The sequence below is a fragment of the Hetaerina americana genome, unplaced genomic scaffold (genome assembly GCF_022747635.1).
Source record: "Hetaerina americana unplaced genomic scaffold, ioHetAmer1.1.p SCAF_8, whole genome shotgun sequence".
In the NCBI taxonomy this organism is placed as follows: domain Eukaryota; kingdom Metazoa; phylum Arthropoda; class Insecta; order Odonata; family Calopterygidae; genus Hetaerina; species Hetaerina americana.
Window position 1 is genome coordinate 36325511 of NW_027287427.1, and position 18610 is coordinate 36344120.

Genomic DNA, 18610 nt, shown 5'->3' on the forward strand with positions numbered 1-18610 from the left:
TAACTTCCCTGTTGATTTATTAAGTTTTACTGACTCGTTAGGCCATTTATTAAATCGTGATGCAAAATGAAACAGTAATTCCACCGCTACTCAGTGGCCCATGTTTTTAGTAGTTAAATAAAAATTCTCTGGTAAGTAGAACTTCGGTTTTCTCTCGAGTGAAAATTTAACTTCCTGGTTTCACAAATAAATATATTTACAGCATAAATGTTTTGCAATTGTGAGGTTATGGTTTATGTAACTTTAATCTGAAGCCAATTTAAAACTAAATACAGAACAAATAATAATCAATTTGAAATGTCGCCATCGCCGTAGATATACAGAAATATTTTGAGATAAGTATGTGAATGCCAGGATAAAAAGGAAAGTTAACCGATAAATTCCAGTATGGTTAGTCATAGATTTCGGATCGTCATCAAATCTCATAGATTCCCGGAGACAGATACAGGTTCGGATCATAATTTAATTTTAACTCTGTGAAATTTTAATTTCGAAAGAATTAGGAACAGGTGGGTTTAAAAGTAGAACGTTCAAGCTTTAACCAATATTAAAATGAAGATATATCAAGAAGCACAGTAGTAATCTAATTGAGAATGGGAACTGTGAAGGAAAGTTGGGTAGGCCATTGAAACGGGGTAACAAGTCTGCAGAGAAAACAATAAGCAGAGTAAGAACGAAAATAATTAGGAAGATATGGACTAAGAGGACTGGGCGACTGATAGGATAAAGAGGAAGAAGCGGAAAACACGGATATGGGAAAAAAGATGTACGGAGAACTAAATAATAAACTATGTTCAGAGACTAATACGGGCAAGAAAGCGTGATGGAAAGAGCTGTGTGGGGGAGAATTGATGGAATAAAACAAGGGAAAACTATACTGGGCTCTAGAGATAAGACAGAAAAGTTAATGACTGGAATACAAATAGATTTTTAAGGTTGGAAAGTATGGATAGAAGAACTTAATGTTGAAGAGATTAATCCCGCTAGTTGATAATTAGAAAATAAATGTAATGTGTACGAGGATAGCCTGGGCCCATAATTATCATACTGATATAAAAAGAACGACGGTTAATGAAGGTGAATACGGAAATAAGAAATTATAATATTCCTGCGGAGTTACAGAAGAGATTAGCGGCAAGTAGAAGAGATTTTTTTCACGTGGAATTTTAGAGGGAGAAGCTTGGCCAGAAGACATTATTAAGTCATTTTTAAACCTCATCCCTAAAAAGAGTTCAGTGGTAGTGAATAGGATTACATGGCCATAAAGGTAACTTCACGTGGGGTAAATGTCGTAATGAGAATCATCAATAGAGAATTGCACAATAGGACAAAGTACTACTTAGGTGAAGATCTGTTCGGGTTTTAGGGGAGAGCAACAGGGGACGTCATTTTAGTCATGAGAAAATTAATTAATAGGTTAATTAATTAATAGGAACAGAAAATATTTGTGATTATTAGATTATGAGATGGTGTTTGATAGAGTTGACAAAGTTGATTAAAGAATTGCGGTTTATCAGAGTTGACTGAAGATATAGGCGTGTTATTTGAGGTGGCGCAAGTAATGATAGCGGAGTTTGGATCAGGATGGGTAATTATTGAGAGGGTAATAAGGCAGCATGGCCCTTTATCATCAATTCATTACGAATCAAATATGGAAGAAACGTAAAGGGAGGTATAGTTCGCATGGTAGTCTTTGAGTTGCGAATAGAAGTGGTCGGCGAGGTGACTAAAAAGTAAGATTTGCAGGAGATAAGAAATAGATAGCCAAGGTATTACAGTGAAAATATTTCAGTACCAATATGAGAAGTATGAGATGAAGGTTAATCACATGAAAATCAGTGTGATGAGATTCTCAAGAAGTAGGGATAGTGGGAAGGCTAACTTAAAAATTGAAGTGGGAGGAAATATATTAAATCAGGAGCAAGAATTCACATATTTTTGACAGTCTTTTTGGAGGAAATTGGGTGTGTGCGAGATAATACAAAAAAATTGCATTGGCAAAAGAAGCATTTGCGAGGAGAAGGGAACTGGTGATTGGTGCTTTGAGTAAACATATAAATAACTGAAAAGGAAAGACCTAGCTATACGAATAAGACATCTGATCTTTAAGGCAAGAGAATGGACGTATAATAGTGGCTTTTGATACGTAGTTTTGGAGAAGAATGGAAAAAATAATTTTGACAGAGAGGAAGACTATCGACGAAGTTTTAAAAAGGGTGGAAGAAGAGAGAAAGTTGCTAGGGATATTTAAAGGCAGAAAGAGTGGGTGGAGTGGATATTGAGGGAATGTTAAGGATCATAGTATAATGAGAATTTTAGGAAAAAGGGAGAAGAGGAAGATAGATAAAACGTTTTAGGAAGTGATGAAGGCAGTTGGAAAGTATAAAGAACTTGCGGAGCTAATAATGTCGGAAAACAAGAACAGATAGACACTATACGTAATACTTGTTAGGAAGCATCCAAAACCTACCTTTAATGGTAGATTACCAATGATGATGATGATACCGAGCAGCCTTTCGTGAAACGAATCAGTCAAAAACAATTTTTCCTATAAAATGTTGACATTTGGTCCTGAATTTAAATGATCTTACTTTTATTCCTCATAAATTCCCATTGGTTTAGGGTGTTTAAACTCCCGTTTCTCACCTCCAGATCGCCTTCCACCGTCCAGGGGGCTGGTAGTAGTCCTGGCCTTCCTCCTCAACAAGTAGGGCCTACGCCGTGGCTTAGCCACTGCAATGGCCTCCTCTCCTGCAACGGCGGAAGGATACATTACGCTGATGAAGACCTGCCGTCAGAGCAATGAATAAATGCTAGGAATAAATAAACGCAGCGCAAAATAAAAATCGCGTCGAAAATAAAACAAATAAAAAGGTTATTAAATGCTATGCCGTAAATGAAAAATGAGTTTGTCTATACTTTTGGAATGAAAAAATATTGGTTATGGTATTTATCAGAGCGTATACGATTGAAAACTAAAAAAATGAGCCAAGGCAAATGAAAACTTACGACCAAATAAGTTATTTAAAATGATACTATGAATCGTCATTATCTCTAAATGTTGAATATCAAAATGCAAAGTTATTCGTTTAGGGCTGTAGTGATTTTGTTTTTCAATCGAATGAAAATAAATAATGCGCGAAACTCATTCAACTTTCAGTTATTTGACGCATGACTTTGCGGAATCTATTGACTTTATAATGAAAAACTTTAATTTTGTTATTCCGCAGAATTTTCTTTAGACACGACGATTCGAATTTCGACGTTCATCGTCATCACCTAATGATGACATTGAATTTCGTACTCCGGGCCGTGCCATCGTAAACTTCTATGGAATTACTAAGTTTTTCATTATTGCATTTAACTCTCCTTATGTCTTTTGAATTTTAGCCCTGATAGCAGATTGCCAAAAAAATGAAAAGATTCACTTTATTTATATGTGTAAATAAATCTTGGAATATATTTCCCGAGTGATTATCTGTTTTCTTACCATATTTTTTATATAGTTTACTTCCCTACCCGAGGTATTCGTGTGTTTCTAAATGCTGATCTGATTCTTCAATGAAAATTTTCATAAGCATTTAAAATTTAGCTTTTGGAAAATCCGAAGCTCCTAACATAACTATCGTTTAAAAATTCTTGGATTTGGGCAAGAAAGTTTTTAATGGTCGTATTTATGTCATTTTCTCGAGAATTGTGATATATTACATCAAAATATTTGAGTAATTTGGGCAGTTTCCTCCTAAGGAGCTAATGGAACATGAGTTGTCTTCTTGAGTGAAAGGAGTGAATTCACTAACTAGCGGGATAGGTAAAAAATTAGGACGTATTGAAACGTGTACGTATAGCTTACTTGCATTGTTCATTTTGCCATCCATAGTGTAAGAGATAGGGGGCGATGATGAAGTCGAAGCCGACTTGTCGACTTAATCTTGACTGTGACACTCTAGCTTGCTTGATAAGAAAAAATAAACACAAGCACTTCCAAGTATTTAAATTACCCCATGAAATGGCATTACAGGGATGTGAAAGTATAAGAAGAAAAAACCGAAGGGGTCATGTTAATAATTAATCTTAAAATTAACTTAAAAAGCCCTTAAGTGTTTGTCACTTGATAAGATCTTCAAGTCGCGGCAACTTAATATGAAAAATATCCTGCCAGCCTTCACAAGGAATTGTGGCAGAAGTGATAGGAAATTAGCTATAAAAAAGAGAGGGATAAATATATGAACAAAATGTGCGCAATTCTGCGACAATGTTTCGTTCATTTTGTGTTTAAGGCTTGAATTGAGTATAAAGAAAATTAATTCTTCAATTTAAGGATTCGACAATATAGGGCTGTAATTTTGTCACTCATAATAATAAGTATTAGGTATCTGTAAGTCACCAGTGGGTGTCTTTTAGTGGCATTTCGCGAACTGAATTTGACGGATCTCTCTCTGACTTCGAACCACTATGCTTGTTGAAGCACGCCTACAAACTCACTCCACCTTTTACTTGTACATAAGCTTCAAGGCACTATTGATTTACCTTTGAGGAGTCTGTCGCATAGTTGCTCTTAAATTCATGTTTCCGAGATGAATCGCAGCATCGAGTTTTCAGTCTTGAACTAAATTTATGAGACATTGCAAATGGTTGCTGCGGTGTCTTCGAAATACCGCGAAGAGAATGAAGACTCAGCGCAATTATGTGTACACATCGCGAGCCCCAATTCCATTAATTTTCGATCGATTGGTATCGAGTGAAATTGAGTCCATTGTTGTCACATTTGGACGGAGCTCATGAATCTCTGCTCATCAGGGAAACATTTGGTAGGGCGTATTTGGCGTAGTAACCGTATCTTTCACTCGAAGTTAACGGATCGAAAATATTTGGAGTCGAAACCCAGAATTTTTAGTACTCCTTAACTCCACCGGCTTTTAAAAATGGTCCCAGAAAAATGTCTACAGCTGGCATACTTTCGTGTTGTTGACTGTCTAACCAAAGAAATCACGTTATTGATGCTCTGGTTTGAAGTCAATATCACAAATGGCAGACAGCGTGACGAGAAGTGCCGGTTAGGGGATGGAAAAGCATCAGTATCCCTTTTTGCAAAGTTACGCGTCATTTTACATTTCCTCTGAGAACTTAGTCGAGGCTGAGGCTTTATGGAAGTCCATATTGATGGAAGATAATTGGAATAAAGATTTTTTTCTTTCAGCTTTATGAAGGTATTTGTTATTGACATGGTTCAGTACACTCTTATATCTCCACATGAAGGTATCTTATGGTTACGACCGGATTAATCCCCCTGAGGCAACCAACCCTAGGCGGATTTAACTAATCATTTCAAGCGTAGCTTTGTGGAATTGTTCAATGATGAATAACGTCAAAATAAAACTTTGTAGTCCATGTATTATACGTGTGTTTATATTTGGAATTACAAAATTTTATTTTGACATTATTCATTTAACCTCGACAGATTCCCATTCACCCCTCGCTAGCGGCTCACCTCCCCGACCCACTCTTCCTCCTCCACGGCCTATTTTTTCCGCTCCCTTCTCCCCCTGATAGTTCCTTCCACACCACCAATGAGAATAAGAACATACATGTATATAGCGTGTAACTTTTCAAGCTTTATACAGTACAGCGGGGATCGAGATGGTGCGGTGGCCATCGTACTGGATTCCCACCCAGAGGGCCCGGGTTCAAATCTCCGATGGTGTTGAATATTTTCAGTGGTACCTCGATCCCTACTTGAGGTGCTATGTGGAGGGCACTTTGAGTGAGTACGCCGTCCATTGGATGGGACGTTAAGCTGGACCCCTTGGCGCCTTTCGTAAATAGTAGGCTAATACCGACGCCGGGTTTCTATCCACCTTTCATCCTTTCCTGTCCATCCTTAATGGCGCAAATTACCTCATCTATCGGTCGCCTCCCCTAAATACTACTACTACTACAGTATAGCTGGAGTAACTATAATGTATTAACTGATCGTAGCACTTTTCCACTTGATTATGAAGTGGGAAAGTGCTACGATCAGTTATTCATTATGTTCGACTTCCAACCGATTACGCCTGAAGCTACTCAATTTTTAACTATGGTGTGTTGATACATGTAGTAAATGAATCATTTCTTTATGCATTGGAATAGTAAAGTCTTCATTCTCAAGTTCTCCTCTGTTCTACTTCTCTCACTATCTTCTGAAGATAATTGTATATGTGAAGTTGTAATAAATATATATGGATTCATCAACGTATTTATTGGAATTGTAAATATTAAATTTAGGAAAACTGTGATCAAATTAGCCAAAAGCTTTTAGAGACGGGCTTCGTGACCAAAATGTATCGTCATTGAGTGGTATGAAACGAAGCAATTAAACTTTTGATTATCTAGTGCGATGATTACTTTGTATTTGAATTCTGTATCTTATGGACTTAAGTCTGAACAGCAGATCTGCGGTAGAAATCTAACAGGGATGTATGTCATTTCACTCAATATCAATTGATCAAAAGAACTGACTCCAAGCTCTTTCAGCGCATTTTTGAATCAAGAAACTGCACCGAAATGGCACTTCTCGTTTTTGCTTATTTCATTTGGAACTATGCACAAGTAGATGGTCTATTGGAAATTGATGAGTCAACTTCAGTTATTTGATCTCAAGTTGGAATGAGTGCTCGCTTTATATTATAGCGCAAGACATTGAATCCGGACGACAATAACTATCATCGCACCATTCTTGAATTTGGTAGAATATCTAGACAGATCTAAAGATTTTTCTACTTAAACGCCTCTGTTCATCTTTAAAATGTATCCTTGAATCACCGTGTATGTTTTTCAGTTATAATGGAACTCACATTGTAATTTAAATCTGGAAGAAATATATGCATAGAGAACACACGTTTTACACTTGATACTTCAAAGAGAGCAATCATAAAGATGAAAAATATGAACTCAAAAATTATTCCATCTTTCCGTGAATAATTGTATCATAAAAAAGAAGGAATATTAGACTCTAGGGGTAATAATGAATGAAGGCGCTTTTGAAGTTGAGACAAAGACACTGAATTCCAAGTGATAAAGACGATTTGGTTATTGCTTACCCGTTGGTATCCGAACCGAAGCTCCTAGGTTGAGTGCCTGCAGTTTGGCGAGGGCTACCTTTTGTAGGACTCTTCTCTCTACCTCGGATAGCATTAAGAGATTCGTGTCACCCAATGACACCTGGCGGTTGGTATCCACGCAGTTCCATCTGCAGTCTCCCTATAAGAAACAAGAATTGCTGGAAGTTAGAATAAGTACATTCGTTAATCTCCTTGAACCTAATGTAAATTCTTCATTCATACAGCTCTTCAAACCCGGTTACGGTTTAAGGGGAAATTACAATAAATACGATTGCTTATTTTAAGTGTTAACGTTTAACTCACATTTGAGATATATTCACCTAAAATTGCGAAAGAAACAAAAATCAAGATCTAGAAGATGTTCGTTGAAAGATAAAGGAAGGTTTCGAACAAAAAAATCAAGACAAAGTATGTGGAACAATGGTATAGGAATTTGGATTTTACTATCATAACCTTATTTCGGTAAGTTATATTAATGACAATGAAATGACGTCATTTACCAGTGGTAATAATTAATATCCAATCGTAAATATTCTTGCATTTTGCTAGTTGAGCCTGAATTATCCCCCTCTGTCGCTGGTGATAGCCTCCTTGTGAGGAAAACAATAATGATGATAAAGTAAGAAGTCTACTCCTTCTAAATTAAGAAGGTATTTACTTTCGAGGAAAAAAGTCGAGCTAGAAAAGTGAATCAAGGGCGTATCAATCGGGTTTTCACGGGAGCGAGGGAACGATTAGGAAGGTGGACGAGTTGGCTGCCTGCCCAACCAGGGCCCGAGTATTGTACGGAACCGGCGAAATCCAAGAAGATTTTAAGTTATTTTAAAAGGTCTTTAACGAGGCTGGGCGCCTTTTCGTTCCCTAACTCCATCCAATCCATCATTCAGGTGAAAGAAGAAAATGACGCAAAAGAAACTGATTAAGAATGCCTGACAGTCTCTTAATTATAAAACTAAGAGCAATAAGAATGGAATTTTTTCCCTTACACACTTTTCGAACAAGATTACAGTGAAATCCGATTGTTCAGTATTAGAATTGGAGTGATGTTAATATTTACGACAAATTTATTTTCCAAATACCGTGACATTGTATTTCCCTCAATTAACTTTATGGGAAGCTTATCTACGATTCTAGGTGACGCTGGCCATTTGTTAAAGAAAATATTACTTATACTTTGAATGTCTGAAAAATGAAAAACAAGGTTACGTATTTTAAAAATCTCAGAATTAAAATATTTACCAGAAGAAGTAAAAAGGTTTCTCTTATAGCTTCTACTATGGTTTGGGAGAAGAAAGGATATTGGCGCCAGAAATGCGAAGAAGACAATAATTGGATGTGCATGATTTTTTGAGAGAATGGGACATTGAAAAACTCTACACTGACACCAAATAAATTCAATGTCGGAGAAGAGTTTCAACAATTTTCCTCCTTTATTTCGCCGAATGGTAGGACTAAAAAATTCATAAAAGATGACGGTAGACATTTGTAATGTACCCTTTTCTTGTAATACGAGCAGCAGTGTGAGATTACATGCTTTTCGTGTTAAAGACGTATGAATCTTGCTTATCCACTGTACTTATTAAGTAAGTGGAGAACCGAATGAATGTTGTGCTAATTGAACAATTTATTTTACATATTTTTCGATGGATATTAGAAATACAAGTACATAGTACAAATACTTGTATCTCATAGGAAAGCGGTGATTGTTAAATTTATAATCATTAACCCACGCGAACTACTCGCTTGGGTAACGCGATCGCCTTCCAGCACAAATTTCACGGGTTAGAGTCCCTTCTTGGGCGTGGATTTTGTGTCATCTCTGTACGGATCCTGGGAAACGCAACAACACACCGGGAGTGGCTTATCGGGATTCCGGGGACACTCGAACGACCAGAGGCGTCCGGATAGAAAAAAAATTTAGTAAAACTCAAGCAATGACATACTTCTAGACCAAGGGTAATAAGTATAATAGTCACTGTCCGGTAAAATTTGTGGAATATGTATTATGCTTGCTTGGTAAAAGCATACTTCGCTATTTTCCACAGCCATGAGGGTTAATTGCATGGGGAAGGATTGGGCAATTGGCTGCCTGTATGAATTGACTCGTTATGTTTTATTGAGAGAAGGTAGCGAAGACTTAGGTGCAGATGTAGACCTGGTAGTAGAAGAGTTTTCGAATGGATTCAATGTGATTTGGTTTGGGGAAGAGAGGTAGCAATATTAAATATGTAAGGTTAATCACTAAAATTAAAATTCCGTCATGCCATTAAAAAATAAAACATTTATAAATTACTTTAAAAGAAGTGACCCAAGATGAAGCACGTTTCTTGATTAGAATTAGACTAGATTAGATACCTTGGTGCCAAAATAGTATTGCTTTTTTCAAATGTATCGTGATTTTAATCCATCGTCCATTCATACAATTCGTGTTCGGAAAGTTTTATTTTGCAATATTGAGCGTGAAAACTGTTTAGAAGGCTTAAAACTCTCTGGGACAGCTAGGAATATGTTGCGGACTAAAACTTGAAAAGGGTGATAAATATGAAAATATGCTATGAATCCTTCTGCCACCTGTGAAGGAAGAGAAATTAGCTCAGCAATCCAAGGGGTTATTACCAAAAACTGAGGTATTTTACGTTACATACGGGCTAGCGTTTATTTCAAAATTATTTTTTAAAAAGAATATTTACTGATTTCCATTTAGTTAAATAGTAATTTCTTTTTGTTGGTGAAAGGGATTTCAGCTCGACTTCCTAAAATTAAAAATGAAAGACTTAATCAGCACCAATAGCCGGTAACCTCCTAAATATGTACATTCAATAGATTCAGGCCTTGTACCTAATGATGGTTCTGTGGACCAAAACGAGTAGTACGCGTTTACTCATAAGTTACCAATAAACTTGCGGAAAAGTGCAAATTTCTTTTTCTCATCCTGAATGTGTATTTTCCTTGTTTTCTGCCTATCGTCACTTCCGAACTTCATTCATATTATCTAAAAATATGTATTTTTTTATTCATTCAGTCCCTTTTTCTATCGCGCCCATCATATTCCACTCGTCTGATTGGTCTGATGTCATTAAAAAAAAATAGAATATGTAGAACCGAAAATTTTAGATTCCGTCACCAGTGCTTCTGCATAAATGCTATTGTTTGGTTGGCAGATTTAGCGTTTTTGAAAATAATATTATTATTATTATTATGTTTCAAGTGCGTTGAGAATGTTTGGTGCCGAAACACGAGGTTACTTTAAGTTTGGGGAATATAAAGAATGGTATCAAATCCATGAAATGTAATTTATTGAAATTTTGATCAAATAATTAACAAGCGAATTAAAATAGGTTCATGTTAATTTGACTAGCTATGCTTTAAGAAACTTTGAGGAATTCATGCTGGCTATGAGGATAATGGAGTGAATGGACGAAGCTGAATGAAACTTTGAACTTCATGTTTGCTACCTGGAAACAACCGTTAGGCCTCATTAAGAATATGCTGCTAGTATATGAGATCCCCGTGAAGTTGGATTGAATGCCGAATTGCATCGCGTGCAGCGTAGTGTAGATAGATTCGTAAAAAGGTCGTCCCAACAAACTGGGTAGCGTACCAAAATTATTAGAGGAAATAGGTCGGGAATAACTTACGGAGCGAAAGTTAAATTAGAGATTACATCTATGACATAAATTGGAAGGATGTCTGTTTAGCAATGATGTTGAAAATGCATTATTAGCCTCATAATACTACGGTAAAAGAGATCTTCTGGAAATGAGAGAGATTGTATTGAACAGATAGATTAAAGATGTCATTTTTCCCACGAACGATAAGGGGTCAGAATATCATTGTCCAACCGCTTTAGGAGGGAAAAATGTTCTGGGTCAAAAGTAGTCTAGTGTGTAATCGCCTCATGCCAAAAACCCTAGCGGTTGCTTTCAGGATGCTATGAATTTTAAAATAAAATAAAAACAGTTGTCGAGTGAAGTGTTTGATCTTGTTTACAGGAACAGAAATGAAAGTATTCCCTTCCGATGTATGTTTTTTGTCGCAAACATGGTGGGACCTAATTTTCACTTTCACAAAAATATGATACCAGTCATTATAGCTTCTGTTATTCTCTCATTATGATAGTGATATAAATGTTCAGATTTATGGCTTCGCGAAATCATGAAATAACTCGAAAATTCTATGAGAGAAACTCATGGAGGTTTTTCTATTGATTCAATAGAAAAAATAATATTTAATGAATTCGGACCAGAGATTAAAAGGTTTGAACAATATATCGCGCGAATTTATGATAGTCAAAACTACGGTAAAGTTTTAAAACAAGCGTATCGTTAACTTTTAAAGAGCGCTCTTACCTATCTCAAACATTTCGTATATTATCTGAGCACAAAGTTAACTAATTTTAATCAAGGTAAATATTTGAAAGTTTGCCTCAAAAAATATTAATCTTGAGAATTGGCTAATCGCCTATCCTCGAAATTCAGCACCCAAATCTAATTCAAATATATGTATTACTCACATAAAATTGCAAAATTATTTTCAGATACGCTCGTAATTCACGTATCTGCTAGATTCGTCTAGGTGCAAAAACAGTCGTGAAGATTATAAAAACTTTGGAAATGAAACGAAAAAACTATCTCACATTCAATAACTACACTTATATCAGGAAAATTGCCTACAAGTTGGGCCATTATTAGTTATTTTGGTAATTTGGAATCTACGTCATCAGAACAACTAATTTATGCTGTGCCATAAAGAGCATTTTTTTTTGTTAGCCACTAAGTAAAGTGTCACTTGATAAAAAGTCCCATTATAGCGTACCAAAACTTGAAAGGCGGTATTGCTGAATCTCGCTAACAGTGTAGAGGTGAAAAATGTCTGGGTGCTGTGGAAGCAGAGAATGCGAAAAGCCAGCGGAAAACGCTGAGTGCGGCAGACTTGTCTTACTTAAGACGGGAATGCGAAGATAAGTAGGTGACTCATGAAAACTGCGACCCTTTAAGGAAACCATTAGGATGACGGGATATCGTGTTTATGCAAGAAGTACAATAAGAAAAACCCTTACTTTCGACAGAATGGGAATATAAGTATTAAAGTATAATTTTTCGAAGAAAATGGTTCAAACTGTTTCCTTTCCCCCTATACTTTTCATATTCCATTTTATTTTTATCATTTAGTAAAAGTCTAGCCATCAAGTCTATTGCTTGAAATTATAGCGTTAAGACGTCCTCGTACTTTTAAGTACCTTGTACCTCTAAAAGTTGTTTCCTGGGAATCATTTTTATGCTTGTGGATTGTATTTAACTTTCCACACAAGGTTTAGTCATTTATCATAAGAGGTTCCTAAGGAGGAAAGTATTTGAGTGACAAAAAAGATTCTTCCGGCATTTTCAGAGCAGTGCAAAGCAATTCTAGGGAGGTGTACAAGATTTACAGATTCTATGCACAACATTCAGCTGAAAATATTTAATATACCGTAAATATTTTCGGGTTTTACGATGAAGAATAAATGCCTTAATTTTAGATTAACTGCTTTAGAATTAAAGTGATAGTTTTATAAAATTTGTGTTAGGTGACTTGCAAATAGATCTTACGGAGACTCCACTATAGTGATTAAGTACATGGCTTGACAGGACAAAAATGTACTTTTAAAGATAACTTAAGTTGGCAAACCACTCGTGACCTTGAGGCTTCTGTATAATTGAGTTATGTCCAGTATTTCATTCTCTCTTACCGCATTGCGTAAAAGAAATGAAAACATCGCAGTAATGTGAATGCCACTCAATGGTCATTCCGACTTTGGAATATGTTACGGGAAATTCATGAAAAAGACATTATTTTATTTCTTTGTGAATAGTAAGTGCCGACTGAATTAATTAAAAATGAATTTAAATTATTATTCTTTCCAGTAATTAGATGTGGTTATTCCCTCACAGAATGCTAGGAATAAGGTCACCAGGCATAGTTTCATATCTCTCAAAGGAACTTTGACCAATATCAAGGCTTTGGCTGTTTTCTCTAGTATTGAAAGAGTTATGCTTTTTTTTAATATTGCTTTAAGATGAAGGGAAAGTAAGTGGCCAACGCACTACAAATACTCCTCAACTTATCTAATGAATTGTTTATCAATAATATAGAAATTGAGAAAAAATGGGGTTCAGAGTATACACGTAGAGGGTGCGGGAAAAACAAGCTTAGCGTTGGTCTGCCAATCATTCTTTTACGTTCGTACTGAGATGAAAAACATTTTAGCGAATGTCAGGAGGCTTAAGTAACAATGGCTGAATCTTGCATGCAAGCTAGATGTTTCGCAATCACATTTGTATTTTTATGTGAGAAATAGTAATAAAAAGAGATTTTTTAGAGCGACTTAAAGGGCTTGACCAAGCACCCCGTTTAAACCGCACAAATGCAGTGTGGGTAATGGTAATAATTGGGGGCAGTGCCAAGTCATTGGCGATTTTGAAGAATCGGATGCAGTGGAACAGTTACTAATTACATTTACGAGTATTGAACTCTTCGTTCTCTCTCGTCAATGAAACAAAAAATGGAAATGAAATGGGTATAATTTTTTGAGCCCCAAAAAACATTTCCTATCGTATTAATAAAGCACGAGTCGAATTCATTCTAATAAAAATCTAAGCTTAACATATCGCTGAAAGTGTTAGGCTAGAAAAATTCGGTGTTTATGTTACTTTTCATTATTATCTATTATACCCGCGTCATGCTAAGGGAAAAGTCGTAAATCGATTGTCTTTTGTCAACCGAGTTGCGTGTCCTCATCTTTACGCTGCGAGCGCCAACAGTTGGCTCGATTGAAGTAGGAGTTCCGACCACGTGATTCAAATTTCGTTCCCCCTCCCACGTTCAACGTCAAAGCGCATCACTCTAGAAGAGCCGAGATCGGTGCCAAAGCACGGAACGACGAATTCGTACATAATAGGAAGGCCTTTGAAGACAATTTCGAGCGCCTTGGTAATAAAGAAGCATATATAGTTATGACTGGAAAAGGGCGCAGCAATTCTTCAAGTGGGATTTTTAGAGAATAAAATTATCTAGACATATTGTAAATGAGCATTAAATAATTGGTCTAAAATTTTGGTAGTTCTCTGTATTTTTATTCGAAGAAACAAAACGGACATAAAAAATTTTAGAACTCTTTTCTCCTTGAGAAAGGACGAGCATCTCCGAGTTGAAGAGGATCCACTTTCCTAATTTATTCATGACGAAAATGTAAAAATAATTATTTCTAAATATGTAGGGTCGGGTTCAAGGCAAAATATTTTTTTAAACAATATGCTCGCGATTATTAATCTTATGCTTGCAAATGTTCTGAATTCCATGATCAGTCCATTGTAAAGCAATACGTGCATGCAAATTTTTCTACTCCAGCATATGATAGTGGATTATGTAGGCAGTATTTGGGTTTTCCTTTGAACTAATTAATTTCGGAGTTTAATGGGGCACATTTTTCAGAACTTTGTATTTCAATGTACATCCCAAAGTCAAAGTTATACTTTCTGTTTTGATAACGTTTATGATTAAAACCCCCAGGATGATTGAAATTCCTTGAGAGGACTCCAGTTGTTAGTTCAATTTTGCTAAATTTATGCCAAGTACATTTCCAGAACGTGATTAGTTTAAATATAATAAGATTTGTAAATAATATCTTCAAACCTGTATCGCAATCTCCATGAGAGAGGTAATATGATAGAGAAGAAGTAATTTTTAAAGAATTTTGTGTTAACCTCGCGGCCACCTTCGCATATCATGACAAAACCTCGTAATTGCTAAGAAAAAATGAGACCTTATAGTTTAAATACATTTTATAAAATTAGCATAATGTAAAAAAAATTAGGGAATATGCATTATGTATACAACAAGGTTTAGTACTCAATGGAGGAGGGCAAAGTTCTAAGCACAGGATTTCCATTTCCCACTCGAATAAAATTATTAACTAGAAGAAAAGTAGATGACGCAAGTATTTTGGTGTGAAGTTAAAATAAATTCTAAATTTTTGACTTTCCACTGCGCAACAGAATGATTGGCACAGTTATGGCCACAGGTATGGCATTAGCCATGTAACCTTCTATAATTGTCACGTGCCTTTTTTTTTGGGTACAGAAAAAAATGGGATTGATTCGTCAGTGACTTCTACTTGAAATTCTTTCAGTCTTCCAGAGAATGAGTTTACGAAAGCATGCATTCTTCCTAAGATAAACTTTCCTTTTACAATTTTGATGGCCATATACCGACCATATATGTCCTTTTACCGTGTAATTTCATGAAAATAGTACAAACTTGCCATTTAGTTTAGACAAACTTTAAATGCCACCGTTTTGTCTTGTTAACGAATAGTTATGTGATCTAAGGATATTTTTTTATTCTTTATTTTAGTCGACATTGAGGGACACGCCGAATTAAATGATTATTTCTACAACTTTTCTGAGTATGATATTAACCTTATTATGTCTTTATTAATCACCGGTATTATTAAAATATGTCTATCTTAAATACACGATTGCATGAAGCAACTTCTTGCGTTAGCAGTGAATCTACGTAAATGATACGGGGTAACATTCGGATAGAAATAGACATCTACATCATACTCTGAAAGCGGTCACGTGGGCGTGTGGATGTGTTAGGACATCATCCTTGAAAAAGGTTTTTGAGAAATATTGTTTTAATCGTTATATAAAGTGTTGACGAAAGATAAAAATTCTCATCAGTCTTTATATCTCAGATCGTGAGATATTTATTGCTGGATTCGTTGTGCTCACGATTTTGGGGAGAAAATTAATGAGAACTTATTCAAATGCAACAACTATTCCATTATTTTTTCGGATGAACCAATCGAAAGATGTACTATTAGGCTCGCAGTTTGGAATCTTAATTATTTCCTCTGTGTCCGGGGTAAACTCGAACGAGAGACTATTTTATGGCACTCCCCGGACTGCTAGTGAGAGAATACTCTCTGCAACTCTACTTTGAACGTACGTATGTTTCTCGGGGATCGCGAGATCGTTCCAGAAATGGAATGGTAAGACATGCGTCACCCACCTGAGGAATCCATGCACTCGTGGGCGCCGGGGTTGTCGTGGTAGGAGACGCCCTCCCCTGGGTGCTCCTCGACCTCGGCCTCCATATTCTCTTGGCCACGAGTCCTCCGGGACCCCTGCCCGCCAGACTCGCGACCACACTTGACGACGACTTAGACTTCTGCATGGCTGCCACCGGCGGTGCCCCAGAGGCTGCAGCGGCGGCTGCTGCTGGAAGGAGGGCGGGTAATGAACCAACAGTGGGTGGTGGGGACGAGGGCCCGGGGGGCGAGAGCACGGGGGATGAAGGGGCCGAGTGGCGGTGATGGTGCTGAAGGCTGTGCAGTAGCTGGGCGAGGAAGGAGGAGGGGGCCTGCTGGGGGGTGGAAGGTCCGCGGGGCGGGGGCGAGGTCACCGGGGAAAAGAACGGTGGGGAGCCGGGGGCAGTGGAAGAAGAGGAGGGCGGTGACGAGGAGGAATGGGCAGCGGCCGTCGGGATTGACATCGGTGGAGTGATCGGGGGACGGAAAGTGGTCACCGTGACCTCCCGCTCCTCCATCCCGCACACCTCGAAACCTCCAGCCCCCGAACCTTCCGACGTGAAACCATTCGGGCCCATCTTCTTGAGTGCGGCCAGCCAGCTCTGCGAACTCTGAATACCCTGACCTGGGTGGCCACCGGGTGACTGCCCATCCTCGGGCTCGTCCCCTTGTCCGTCGGAAACCTTTACTATCACACGGTCGTAGTTCACGGTCCTGAATTTCTCACTTTTATCACCGTCCACACTCTTCTTCCTCGCCATCCTGAGGTACCTCATGATCGTGTCTCCAACGGAGGGGGAGAGGTCGTCCCGGGGACAGCTGCCCCTCCTCCCCTTGGCGTCGACTTCCTTCGCGGTCTCCGTGACCTCCTTAGCTTTGGGCACCGCGGTCTCCTTCGGGGAGGGGCTGGCCGCGGCCGCCATTGCCTCCTCTATTCTCCTCATCACGGCGGCTGGAATGGGCTCGGTCTGCACCCACCTGTCCACGACGGTCTTCCGATGGGTTAAGGCCGTGAGGCCGACGGATCCGAACAGGTGCGAGGCGAGCCCGGTAGCGCAGTTAGTGGCGGGCGGAGAGGAGGACGAGGTTACGGTGGGCGGGTAGCGGCCGTCCAAGGCTGTGAGCCCCACGGGTCCGGGAATTCCCAGGACGGCGGCGTGTTCGGACCCCTCGATGAGAGCCGCTAGGGCCGGTGGTTCCTCGGACCCGGCCCGGCCGCCATTCTTGCCGCCTGCCCTCCTCCTCTCCCGGTTTGTGGGTCTCCTGGGCGCCGGTGACGCCCCCGGGAAGGAAGATTTCCTCCACAGTAGGAACCTCGGCTCCTTCCGGCAGAGCCGAGAGAAGTGGTCGCGAATGCGCGGGATGTCTTCTGGGCGATCTCCAGTCACCCCTTCCGGGATGAGCCTCCTTCCGGCGTCCGCCATGTACCGCCAAGTCTTCCGCGTCAACAGCCACCTTTCGGTCGCTGGCCTGCGGGGTCGGTCGTCTTCACCCCCTGGGGTCACGGCCCCCGCCCTCTCCTGGAGGGCCTTTCCCTCTTTCCGGCCCATGAGTCCGCAGCTTGTCTCCTCGCTGTCCTCCTCTCCTCACCGCCGGAAGGAGGCAATGATGCCGCTCCGGCCCTCCGGCGGGTGTCGAACTCTCCCGGCTCCTCCTCTCCCCTTTCCTCTCTCTCCGCAGACGGAAGGGAGAGAGGGAGGGAGATGGAGAGAGGAGGAAACACCCTCTTCTCGTCCCCTTTCGGCTCCTCCCCACCGCCGCCTTCCCTTCCCTCTCGCTCCGGCGAAGGGCGCGCTCCTCTGCGAGCCCTCGAGAGAGGAGACTTCGGCGCGCACTGCTCCAACCGAGCCCCACAAACACTCACTCCCCGCCCCCATTCCGGACCAGAAATAGGGCGAGTCTTGGCGCCCTTCCTGCGTGCCCCGGGGAGGCGGGGGGGGGCGACGGTTGGGGATTCGGGGGAGGAGGGTGGAGGTGGAACGGCTGAGGTGTAGGGCGAGCGGGAAAAGAAAGGAAGGGAAATGTGCGCGGAGAGGGAGGGAGGGTGAGATAGAGAATGCACGGGAGGCTTCGTTGTTTCTCACGTGAGGAGAGAGAGAAAGAGTGGGAGAGTCGGCGGTTGAGGACGGGATGGGTGCGGGGGGTGGGAAGTTGTCTAGGTGATGTTTATTGCGCGGCGGCGGAAGTGAGCGGGCCATCCCTTTGGCACTTTCGTCCGCCCCCCACCGCTTTGAGTGCATTGGGAGGACAGGGTGACGGCAAAGGGGGCGTGCTCTCGCTCCTGAGACCCCGGAAAACAAGTAGAGTGAGGTGCAAAAATGCGACGGACATGGACGTTCGTCGTTAGGGAAAAAAATAATTTGCCCAGCAATTGTCACCGGGTCAAGGAGGAGCTGTAGGATCCAGAATCATTTAAAAAATAACGTAATTACTG

The 18610-nt window shown here is 39.7% G+C and overlaps 1 protein-coding gene across 2 annotated transcripts in view; it reads right to left on the minus strand.

The window, feature by feature from the left end:
• RhoGAP102A (Rho GTPase activating protein at 102A) overlaps positions 1–17991 on the minus strand; it is a 40254-nt gene extending 22263 nt beyond the window's left edge. For both annotated transcript variants that reach the window (XM_071596394.1, XM_071596393.1), the window contains exons 1-3: positions 16158–17991; positions 7083–7242; positions 2647–2751 (exon numbers count right to left, since the gene is read on the minus strand). In XM_071596394.1, coding sequence (XP_071452495.1) covers positions 2647–2751; positions 7083–7242; positions 16158–17726 — 1834 coding nt within the window. In that variant the 5' untranslated portion in view covers positions 17727–17991. The remainder of the gene's footprint in view (positions 1–2646; positions 2752–7082; positions 7243–16157) is intronic.
• Positions 17992–18610: the final 619 nt, after the last annotated feature.